General features: G+C 36.9%; 1 protein-coding gene across 1 annotated transcript; it reads left to right on the top strand.

Moving 5' to 3' along the window:
- Positions 1 to 7,705: 7,705 nt before the first annotated feature.
- LOC128531433 (uncharacterized) lies at positions 7,706 to 9,114 on the top strand. The gene is made up of 3 exons (XM_053505304.1): positions 7,706 to 8,552; positions 8,968 to 9,035; positions 9,082 to 9,114. The coding sequence occupies exons 1-3, from the start codon at positions 7,706 to 7,708 to the stop codon at positions 9,112 to 9,114; spliced, it is 948 nt and encodes a 315-aa protein (XP_053361279.1).
- The last annotated feature ends 3,079 nt before the right edge of the window (positions 9,115 to 12,193 follow it).

Genomic DNA, 12,193 nt, shown 5'->3' with positions numbered 1-12,193 from the left:
TAAACAACACTGTATAATTGTTCCTTCGTTTGGCTTTGAAATAGTGCATTGAAGTGTAAACAATTTTCCCTATTTGAGCTCTGTTATATGCCTTAACAACATTATTATGCAATCTCTGACCAAGAAACTGTTCCACAAGACACATATCATTAGCTTCAAACAACAGATTGAATGGTGTCCCAATCATCACTGCACTGCTGACCACATTATTTGGTTGATTACTATTGCCACTTGTCATCCTGGCTAAAAATTCAGCAGTTTGAGAGTTGGTGAGCTTGGTGTTTTGTGTAATACTGGAGAGACACTGTATTTTCTTTACAGCATTAACCATTTGCAAAGGTATATTTTGGGTCCCATGTATAAGGCGAAGTAAGTGCCCATTCTTGTCTTCAAAGTGAAAGCAAGAGTGTGTCCACAGAGGACCAAGACTTCTTACACTGTCTGCTAAATAAACAAGCAAATGCACATTGGCTGTCATGTATCGTTCACCATAAAGGCCACTCATCTGAGAACAAAAATTCCACAAAAGTTTTTCAGTTTAATTCAATTCAATTCAATTTTATTTATATAGCGCTTTTAACAATGGTCATTGTCCCAAAGCAGCTTCACAAAAAAAAAATTAAAGATTTTTTTTTTTTTTTTTTAGAAAAGAAAAGAAAATATTTGGAAGTGTGTATGTGTGAGAAAAATGTGTCTAGATAATAATTAAATGAATGAATGATGAATGAAATGTCTCTGATGAGCAAGCCAAGGGTGACGGCGACAGTGGCAAGGAAAAACTCCCTGAGATGGCAATAGGAAGAAACCTTGAGAGGAACCAGACTCAACAGGGAACCCATCCTCATCTGGGTGATAACCGATAGAAATAACATCATGTGTGTTGTGCAGGTGAAAGTTCAATATAACAGAATTTGTGTAGATTCAGTTCAGCAGTAGGTGCAGAGGGCAGATGGGGTCAGATCACTGGAAGCACAGGAGCAGGATGTGTAGCTCCAGCCATCATAAAGCAGAATCCAGATGGAGCTGGTCCTTCTCTGGATGCCTCAGGATCCTCACAGGGTTGGCCTTTGTCTACTGAAGCTGGCACAATCTCCAGATGTCTCAGGATGGGTAGAAAAGTACAGAAAAGATGGAGAGAATTAGCGTAGTTGCCATTCAGGATAGGTGTACTGGAGTATGAGGTTATGGGATGAGTTACGCGTATGCCAGATTAAAGAGATGCGTCTTGAGCCTACTTTTGAATTGGGAAACCGTGTCTGCTCCCCGAACAGTGTCTGGAAGGCTATTCCAAAGCTTTGGAGCCAAATATGAAAATGCCCTGCCCCCTTTTGTAGATTTTAAAATTCTGGGAATTACCAGAAGTCCGGAGTTTTGTGATCTTAAGGGACGTGGTGGATTATAGCGTATTAAAAGACTGGTTAGGTATGTGGGAGCTAAACCATTTAAAGCCTTGTATGTTAGTAATACTATTTTGTAATTAATTCTAAACTGAACAGGTAGCCAGTGCAGGGATGATAATATTGGGGTTATATGATCATATTTTCTGGATCTAGTGAGAACCCTGGCGGCTGCATTTTGGACTAACTGTAGCTTGTTTATTGAGGATGCAGGACAACCACCTAGTAATGCATTACAATAGTCCAGTCTGGAGGTCATGAATGCATGAAGTAGCTTTTCTGCATCAGATACGGATAGGATACTCCTAAGTTTGGCAATATTTCTAAGATGGAAAAAGGCTGTTTTTGTGATATTGGAAATATGATTTTCAAAAGACAAGTTACTGTCTAATATCACGCCCAGGTCTTTTACTGTTGAGCTAGTAGTAACAGTACATCCTTCTAAACGCAGGCTGAATTGTGAAAGCTGTTGTGTGCTGGTTTTTGGGCAGATGAGCAATATCTCTGTCTTATCTAAATTTAGTAAAAGAAAGTTATTGGTCATCCAATCTTTTATGTCCTGGACACACTCAGTTAATCTAGACAACTTGGGTATTTCATCTGGTTTTGTTGAGCATGATCAGCATGATCAGCATGATCTATTTGTGCTGGAGCTATTGATTCCATCAGAAGAATGAAGATCACCTCACTAAGAAGCAGGAAGTGGTTGTAGTATAGATCTGCAAGAATGCCTCGGAACACAACTGGCCCAAAAAACAACAAAATGAAACGATACTCGGAGGCTTTAAAGAACATTCTGTGAGAACATACAGAGCGAGGGAATCTAATTGAAAATGGTGGTTGAATTTCTTTCATTCGTTTGTCTACTTCTCTGACTGATCTGGCCATACTAAAAGCACATCGGGAAAACTCTGAGGAAAACCACAAAAACATCAAGAGGCGCATGACTCCCAGGAGCACAGCGTGCATGTAGTCTATGCCTGTACCCATGACCAAGTCATAGCTTTTTAGTCTACTGATACAGGTAGGGCCTTTCACTCCATGTACAATGCTTTTGGATGTGTAGGCCATTTTAGCATGATCTACAAACCCCTTGTGGGTACGAGAGGGTCCTTTTGGATCTGCCTCCTGAAAAGGAAAGGCATGCACATGACCTTTATTTCCTGTCTTTACTGTTTGACCAGGCTGTTCACACTTTAGACACCCAAACTGTCCATTGAATTGAACAGAATTAAGCACTAATGCTTTTGCTGGCAAGTCACATGTTCCAGCAATGGTGAAAACTTTGCATATAAAAGGTTCTTCAGCTCCTGCAAACTGAACAGAAATTCCATCTCTTTCAATTTTGTTCAGAGTGTCACATAGTGGTTCAAGGAATGTCAACATTGATGGCTTTGAGTCCCCAAACCATAGACCTGCAAATATCATGTTTTCTTGTTTTGTGCGTTCAACAAAACTTAACTCATTAATCACACAATAAAAAGGCCAAACAGAAAACTTTGAAGACTTGAAAATGGGAATGCCATCTGTGTTCCAAGTAAAATAAATGTTTCTGGGATCTCTGAGAGGACCATTGTATGTTGTGAGTTTTTGATAGACTTCTCCATCATATATTTCCTCTATACTGTCATGAAACTTTTTCTGTTTACTAAACCTGAACTTTAGTTTTTCCTCAAAGCCTTCCTTAGCAAACATAGATTTTAATCATGCTTCAATTGGAACCTCAATGAAGTAGGAAGTTGAGCCCTCCAACAACACATTTGCCTCACATGATTTACACTCAGTGTCTAAACTCTCAACAGGCATGAGACATGCACTACAATATTTGTGCAAAAGTAGTGAAGAGGAATTATCAAAAAATTGTTTAAATGTATGAAAATTCTGAAGACATTCAATGTGGGTGTCAGTGGGGCAGTGCATAGTGATTAGTGTGAGCAAGTCACTTAGAGCTTTTCCTGTTATTTTGTGTCTGTTTGCAAATGTCATTACGAGGAGTAAACTCTCAGAAACAGAAATTGGTGCATTTCTGTAAAGTGGATCATCTCCGGTGTTTGTAGGGTTTTTAACTACTGTCCCCTCAACTATGTTTAGCTCTACACTGTCCTCAAATAAAAAGTCATCCTCAAGAGACAGGTCATCATTAAGTGACAGGTTATCATCTAAAGTTCCCTCCTCAACAAATTCAGGTAGGTGATCAACAAATGTTTCAGTGTGCAACTGCTGTTCACTCTCTAATCCTATAATAAGGCCGATGTGACGTGTCTCTCTTGTGCTTTCACAACAGTGAGACAATGTTTGTTTGGTGTTGTGGACATCACACGAAGTCATAACTGAAGGGTTTTCTGGTTCAGCAAAGCCATCAGCTTCCAGAGTAGCTGGACATTGTACTTTTTCAGTGCAGCAGACATCTGGCCTCTGGTCTGTTGATTCTAGAAATCCCCCAAAAATTAATATTAGTGAGTTTTAGCTACTTTTTACACTGTAAAAAGAATTGGGTGCATCAAGGTAAAAGTTAGCAACAGTTTGCTCTGCTTTTTTTTTAACTCACTCAACTTAAATATTTCATCCTTTTTAGTTCAAAATCTTTGACTCAACTTTTCTCTAATTCACATATTTAGTCAGTGCACTACAGTTCTACAGTTGACTTAGCCCAACTTTTCAACTAGTCAAAAAAGAAAGTTGCCTCTTTCCATTGGAGTTGCTGGTTCAATTCATTATTCATCTCTAGGGTCAAAAACAATTAGTAGATTTCACTAATTGGAATCTACTAATTCCAATTGGTAAAGTGAAGAATAAATAATTTCACTTGTTGGTTTAAGTGATTGGATTTCTATAAGAACAAGTTGGCCTAACAACACCCCAGTAAATAAAACACAAAAACATTACTTTTTGGTAAAAAAAACGTTTATTCTTCTATTTTTAAAAAGTAGCAAAGATTAAGAGTTTTCACCTTTCAAATGCACACACACACACACACACACACACACAAAAGAAACTATGTTAAACATTTAAATGGATTTTTTAACCTTTTTTAATTTTTACATTTTTAGTTTTGTAATTATAAATTTATTTATAAGTTATACATTTTTATTACCTTTCTTCTCCGCGCTTTGTGTACCTGGCTGAAAATAGAGAACAATAATATAGTTAATATCCTTTTTTCCCCCCTACACATACAGTACATAAAACTAAAAAAACAAGAAACCCTGCAATAAATCCCCCTTCATAAGAATGTTCTAAAAAAAGTTTTGATTTATTTTAATGGTCATTTCAGAGGCTAACAGCTGTAAAACTGCGCTGGAATATATACAGATGCTGTTCCTACTTTTTTGTCAACACCTGATTCAATGCTTTAGATAAAATATTAGGCTTTAACAACAGCTCCAATAACAACAAAAAAACCTTCTTACCTTTCTTCTGTATCTTTTGCAAGTATTTAGGTGGATCTTGACTTTTCTCCTCCAACGTGAGTCGTACTTCTGTGTCATTTTATTAAGCGTCAACTGTTTGTCTAAAATAATTGACAATATAAATAACAGACACAAAATTGCACATATGTTCAACATAAAAATGTATTTCTAACTTTTACTTTTGACCCTTCCTATATGGCTATTGCAATTAATCCATAATTACTTACTGTGTAATAAAGTAAACAGACAAGCCACAAAATTTATAAAACATATATAATAAACAACATTAAGTGTCTTAGTAAGGTGTTGTCACTATGCACAAAAATATACAGTAATTAATCCTTTAATATTTGTTTACTATTAGCATTTATATCAATAACAGTTTTATTATTAAATTACAATTACAGTCATATTTTAATTTATTTAAACTTCCCAGTTGTCCTACATCTGAGTAACAGGTTATTACAAAAGACTTACAAAAACAGATTATTAATATTAATTATTTGGCAAAAGTAATAAATAGCTCCATCCACTCACCTTACTGAAGCTGCTCAAATTTGGCGCAAAAATGTAAACTTTGAACCCTCCAGGTAAGGTGGGCACAATGACAGCATTAGAAATTTCATTTGACAGCAGCGCAATCCATTACGCAAGCTGCGTCCTGATTGGTTAATTAACGCGGTTGGCTGAATTAAGAAGAACGCCAGGAGCGCCATTAAAGTACGCAGGACGAATGAGGAGGATACGCAAAGCAGCACCTTACAGAAAAAGGTAAGCCTTCCTTATTAGTCCTTATTAAATGTAATTTAAGTATGACTTTATAATATTTTGAAGGAAAGTGTTTGTTTGTTGTGAAACTTTTTGAGGAGGCTAGTCCCATACGTGGCAATGTTAAATAATAACTTTAGCTAACCTTTAGCATGGACCACCTGTGGCTCCATAAAACTAACTTTACCGCGGTGGGTAAGTGATACTGCAGATTGGTGGAAAATTGGTGGAGCCCGCACACCTTCAGAAAAAAATATCATTTGAAGTGGTCGCCAGGTTCACTTAAATTCCAATAGGGACTCTGGCTTTGGCTCATCTCCCGCGTGCTGTTTAATTAAAGTACCGGGGCGGATAGAAGACGCGCGCGCGTGTAGGCGTACATTTAAGATGAGGCTCGTTAAAAAAAAAAAAGAAGTTGTGACTTATTTCATAAACACGTCCTGAGGTGAAAGTGTAGAAATTAACTGACCATATTATCACATGTTAGACTGTCTTTATGGATTTTTATCATGTCGAGAATATTACGCGGCAGTATTTTATTGCATGGCATCTAGTATAGTATTAGGCGATACCCTTAATATAGTAGGTTGTTGTTAACATGCGATAAAATAAAAAAATATATGCGAAGTATAAAATACAAAGCTTGTTTAAATAATTTAATTCTTCCTTTTTAATTCTTCCTTTCTGAGGAAAGACGCAGTGCACGCAGAGGTCATGTTCATGCTTCATTTTCTGTGGAAACTTATCTTTTAAGATGTTTACATTTTTTAGCTGCTATCTAGCAACAATAATAAATGATGTACCGGTACAATCATAAATTAGAGACCTACAGCATTTGGAGGAGGGTATATTGCTTTTCTAGGTATATCAATTAACAGGTGTTTCCAAGCAATAAAAAAAAACAAGTGCTAACTTCTAATAATATAAAAATAATTTAAAATAAAAACTAACTTGAATAATATCAACCTAAAATTGCTGTAACAAACTGAGACATGCTAAAATGAATTAAGAACCACTTAAAAATGTTTTACATTTGTGTTTCACAGAATGGTAAGCCCAGCAGAAAGTGTAAAAAAAGAGTTGCCCAAAAGAGAGCGCAACCCACCGAAGAAAATCAAGTTTTATGAACCAGACCCTGGCTCACCCAAGGATGACCAAAAAGGTAACTGAATCACTTACTGTTATTGTGTTTATTTTAATTTATTGTGGATGATACTACAGTGTTTCCCACTGCAGTGGTAGCACTCAGAATGGGCCTGCATAACTTGCCAGCCTACACATTACAAATTACTCTGTTTTAATTAATACAGCTATAGTGATTTAATTAACATATGATATATATAGATATGAGAAAGATATAGGGGTCCCGTCACAGGCAAAGAAATAGCACAGACTCAAAGGAACACGTTTTTATGGCTTTTGGTTGGCTTCCTCAAGAAGAGGACGAATAATATTCACATTTTGCAACGTCAGTCCCTTATTCTGGTAGCATTAAGTTACACGTTTTAAAAATAATCATAACTTTTGTTCTACATGATGCATCATGACAACCAAATGCAAAGTTTGATGTCTAAAGCCAAGGAGGACTGTACTAAGATAAACAAAATCATGGATGACATCTAGTCTCTTACCACTAGATTATTATGAATGTATCTCCAGGCACAATCCTTAGGTTATGGTCATTTTGGTCAAGTTAATCTAAATGTGTTTTAACAAGACAATTCTGCTGCCTTGTTGGCCAAAATATCCTTAATTTTTAAAAATCCTTTTGTTAGTGGGGGGGGGGGGAAGCTATTACCCAGTATGGATGTAAAAAGTCTTAAATTGCTTTTAAAAAGGTATTAAATTGTTAAAACCTGCACAAACCATGTGTTGCCACGTTATAAAAAATACAATAAAGTAGCATGTTTGAGACCATATCTTAGTATTTACTTAATCTCCGTTATTCCTTGTTTTCATTTTTAGGTCATTTTGTATTTTTAACATTTGAGGATGGATACACTGCAAAAATTTTTAATGTCACTGATATATTAAACAAAGACGATCAACCTATTGCTTGTTTAAGAAATCTGAAACCGGGAGAAGTAGTATTGGCACGGTGGTCTGACAAAACAGAAGCAAAGAAAGTGGATGCCAAGAAGGGCACAAAGAAGGACAGTAAAAAAAAGAGATACAGCTGCTCAGAGATTCTATAACCGCTTATCACTGCCTCCAGCAGTTCAGTCCACCTCTGCACAGCAATGCCTAAATTCTGTAGAGCACGGTGTCACCCAGGAACCAGCTACTCCGTCAACTCCACCTCCCCTGCCACACTACCAGCCACCAGCTACCCCATCAACTCCACCTTCCCTTCCATGCTACCAACCACCAGCCACCCAGTCATCACCTTGCCTGCCACGCTACCAGCCACCAGCCACCCAGAGATCACCTTCTTTGCCACTATACCAGCCACTAGCCACCCAGTCATCTCCACCCCTCCTGCCATACTACCACCTATCAGGTACCCCATCAGAGTACCAGTCTTTCTTTATACAGCCTCTCCAAAATTATCCACTCGCACCTTCTTCTAACCATCCACAGTATCCACAGCATCACACTGCACAGCCAGTGTCTTTCAACCAGTTGCAACAGATGCCTGTTTTAACAAATTCAGCTGAGCAATGGAAGCCAACAACTCCAAGTAAACTTGCAGCCAAAGAAAGCTTTCTTAAAATGTTGTACAGTCCCATTGTACCAGAAACACCGCCTGCTTGTCCTACAGAGAAGAGCACAGCTAGTAGTTCTGAATACGAGAACTCAAGCTTTAGCTCCTCTGCAGCTAGTTCTATCAATGAGATTGCTCCAGTACCAAAATATGGAGAACCAAGTGTGAGAACGAAACCAGGGGGAGCATGGAAGCCATGTGAGGCCTGTAAGCCAGAGCTGGCAAAATTAATGGAAGAGAATGAGAAACTGGAGGAGGTGCTGTGTAGTATTGGTAAGTAATCCCCCCCACATCCCAGTATCCAATCCAGTCCGATATTATATTGAATATCAGCACGTTAATATAGTATGTGCTTGGAGGCTACCCTTAGCACCCCCCCCCCTAACGTTAAATGGACATACTACATCTGATTAGAATTCCAGTGAAGCAGAGTTATGCATATAGTTAAATGTAATTAATAGTAAATGACAATCAACTCTTGCATTGTAATTATCAATATGATAAAAAAAAACTACAGTTTTGAGTAGACTAATTTTGGGCATATCGGCTGCTTTAGCAAAAAAAGTTATTTAGAAAATATTTAATTATAATAAAATCTTTGTTTTTAAACTTACTGCCTTTTTTTTTTTTTCTTCTTCTTCTTCTTTCTGTATCTCTCTAAAGTAACAATTCAATTTCTGTGTTACAGGTGGTGAACAACTTGAGGCATTAAAAAGCTTTCTGGAAAAAGTTGAACAGATACAACCTCAGGCTGGTGCTATGGCTAAACAAAACAGATCTGGGAAACGAGAGCTATATCCAGAAAGTGGTCTTTTTCTGTCCTCTACCCGTCTAGCTGCAATCCATGCAGAGGCCCGGAAGGACTGCCTTCGCTTGTTTCATCTTCTTTTTGATGAATTCTTTACTGCAGAGGAGTGCCAAAATGCAGTGGCATTTGGGAAGCACGGAAAGGTGCCAGAAGGGAAAACGGTCCTGGACAAGTCCAAAGTCAATGGGATCCTAAGTAAGTAACTTAGACTTTTTCTAATTTTATTGTTTACAATAAAATGTTTGTTGTACAATTTATATACCACTAGTCAAAAGTTTAACTCCAGTCTTTTTTGGGTTTTAATTTCTTTCTACACTGGCATCCAGAATATGCAATAATCTCTTTGAACAGTTGGTATTAAGATCTTCTACTTGTGATCTGTAAATCCTTTATAACGGCTCTAATCTGAGGTGCTGTGTGTGAATTGGTACATTTCTGAGGCTGGTAACTCTAAATGAACTTCTCCTCTGCAGCAGAGGTACATTTTGGTCTTGCTTTCCTGGGAAGGTCTTTATGAGAGCCAGGTTCATCATGGTGCTCGATGGATTATTCAAATGCACTTGACAATACTGTTCTTGGCAATAACTATTCCAGAACAGCTATCTATCATTTAATAAATTAATTGATTGTAGTTGTTACTTAATCACCTAATTCCAAGTGTTATTTCATAGTTTTATAATCTCCAGTATTGTTCTAGAGTGTATAAAATAAATCCAAACTTTTATTTTTGAATACTGTATTTCTTCATACAATATGGCAAAGGGTTCAGAGCCAGAGAGCGAAACTAAGGCCCACAACATGGTCTAGCCCTATACTGGTACTCAACGGACATCCCTTATTTATTTATTACAATTTTTGTTTATTCCTATGTACAACGGTCTGTATGGTGGCTTACACTAGTGGGCTTTAACACGCTGGCTCACAACAGTTCATTCCACTGTCCAGTTTAAAGCATCTCTACACATACACAGACTGGTGGCAATAAATTTTCAGAAGTTTTTTTTTTTTTTTTTTTTTTAAGAAGCTTTAACTAAATAAGGTGCTTCTTGACATGTAACCAACTATAAACGTATTCAATCTCAAGAGATTGAATTTATTTTACCTGCTTTGATTCATGGCCATATCGGACCAATTTGCTCATTTTTATGCCTGCTTCTTTTGTTTTTGCAGCATACATCATGCGCTGTGGAACCCTGGATGGATGGACACCAGTGGAAAAAAGTAAAGCCAAAAAAGCTTTGATAAACAAATGTCGGATGAGGGCCTCAAAGACTTTATAATTTTTTGAATGTGGCACACTGGAGGGATGTACAAAAAGCCCTCATACAAATACTGCTTGCTGTTCCAGTTATTGGATGTTATGTATTGGTATACAGCTGTACTGAATACTGCTACATATGCTATAGTAGAACATTTTGTAGTTCAGGTTTCAATTTTAAATTTGTTAAGTATAAAATCAAAATCTTTTCAAGTTTAATTTTTTGTGATGCAAGTTTACACTTGCTATATACATGTTCAAGTTATACATGTTTTCTGTACAACCTGACAAACTAACAAATTACATGTGAAGATATGTTATAATATATACACATATACATGTGTCTATATATTTTGTTATGGGGCAATTTCAAATAAAGCAAACTTGTTTGTTTAAGCATTTGTAAAAAAAGCTTTTAATTAATTTTATTTTTAATTAATTTATTAGGTACTATTAAAAGGTTTTCCCATATTTTGTCAACTATAAGTTTAATATAAATTAAATGAAATTATTGGGAACACCTATCGACAAAGATCTATTACAGTTCAATAGAACCAGTCACATTGTAATAAACTGTATCAATAATACAAAGAGGTACCTAATAATTTTTTGGTGTGTTGTACCACCACATACACACTAATTTTATATATCACACCTTTCTCCAAAGGAGAAAAAAAGGAGCCAATAATAACAGTGAGGTTATGAGGATCTCCATTTCATCTCAAGGATGACTCCTGTCGCTAAATTTCTTGTCTCATCTGTTTCTCCTAGTGAATTTTAGGAGAAACAGACCAGAAATGTATGAAACTAAATAGAAACTAAACTGAGGTTAAAATGAGAATTACAACTTTGTCTCCAGAGTTATAGAAAAGCGAGCTTTGAGCAGTAAAATTTTCCTCTGGGGGGGTTCAGTCCGGTCTTCCCTCTCAAAGGAAAAAAATACAGATGGTATTCATGCGGTATTCTGGTTTTACTACCACGCCTCACGGTGGCAGCACTTGGGTTTGTGCGTTTGCTGGCTTTTACCGCTGTGTGGCGCTATATTATGGAACTCCAAAGTGTTCAAAATTAAGTTTTTATTCAAAATCCCGCTTTTCACGATGGCCTATTTATTTCATAATCATAAGGTGAAAAGTAATGAAAGTAATAAATTACATTTAGAATTTCAGATGGTTTTCACATTTTCTTAATTTATTATTTAGTCCACATGGAGGCATCGCGCTGGTGAGGAAACACTTTGATTATAAAGTGATCCTGAAAAAACCTTTCACCTATAGCAGCAGTTTTGCTTAGTTTGCATGTGATGCATATTCGCTGATTTTATCGATTCCTTTAAATAACTGCAACTTTAAAAGGAGTTTATTGGAATACATTATAAATAACATTAATCTGAATTTATAAACATTATAAACATATTAGATATGAAAAAATATCATAGTAGGTAAACAATAAAAAAACATCAACATTACCAACAATAACTATGAATGGCGAAGATATAAAATCTTTAGTTAGTTTGGGATATTCAGGGTGTGTGTATGCTGTGTCTCACTGTCTCTCAGACTCTCACACATATTTTGCAGCGAGGGGAGCAGTGCGGCCTTCTACTAAAATGATTCCTATTTTTCCACCTTCCATTAATTTGTAAAAATTTGGGATTTTGTGTGTGATGACCTCAGTGAAGGTGTTCCTTATATTTGGTATTTTTGACAGTAGAGGAGGAAGTGCAGCTCGGTCTCGACCTCAGCGCTTGTACACTAAGCACACACAGTCTCTGCTCTCTGGACTCCAGGTTCTCCTGTGTCTGCCCGTCTCCACAGCCAGACGGTGCTCACTCAGCCTGTACCTGCT

This window comes from Clarias gariepinus, chromosome 1 (genome assembly GCF_024256425.1).
Source record: "Clarias gariepinus isolate MV-2021 ecotype Netherlands chromosome 1, CGAR_prim_01v2, whole genome shotgun sequence".
NCBI lineage: Eukaryota > Metazoa > Chordata > Actinopteri > Siluriformes > Clariidae > Clarias > Clarias gariepinus.
Note: the sequence above shows the minus strand (reverse complement) of the source record. Positions and strands in the feature narration are given on the sequence as shown.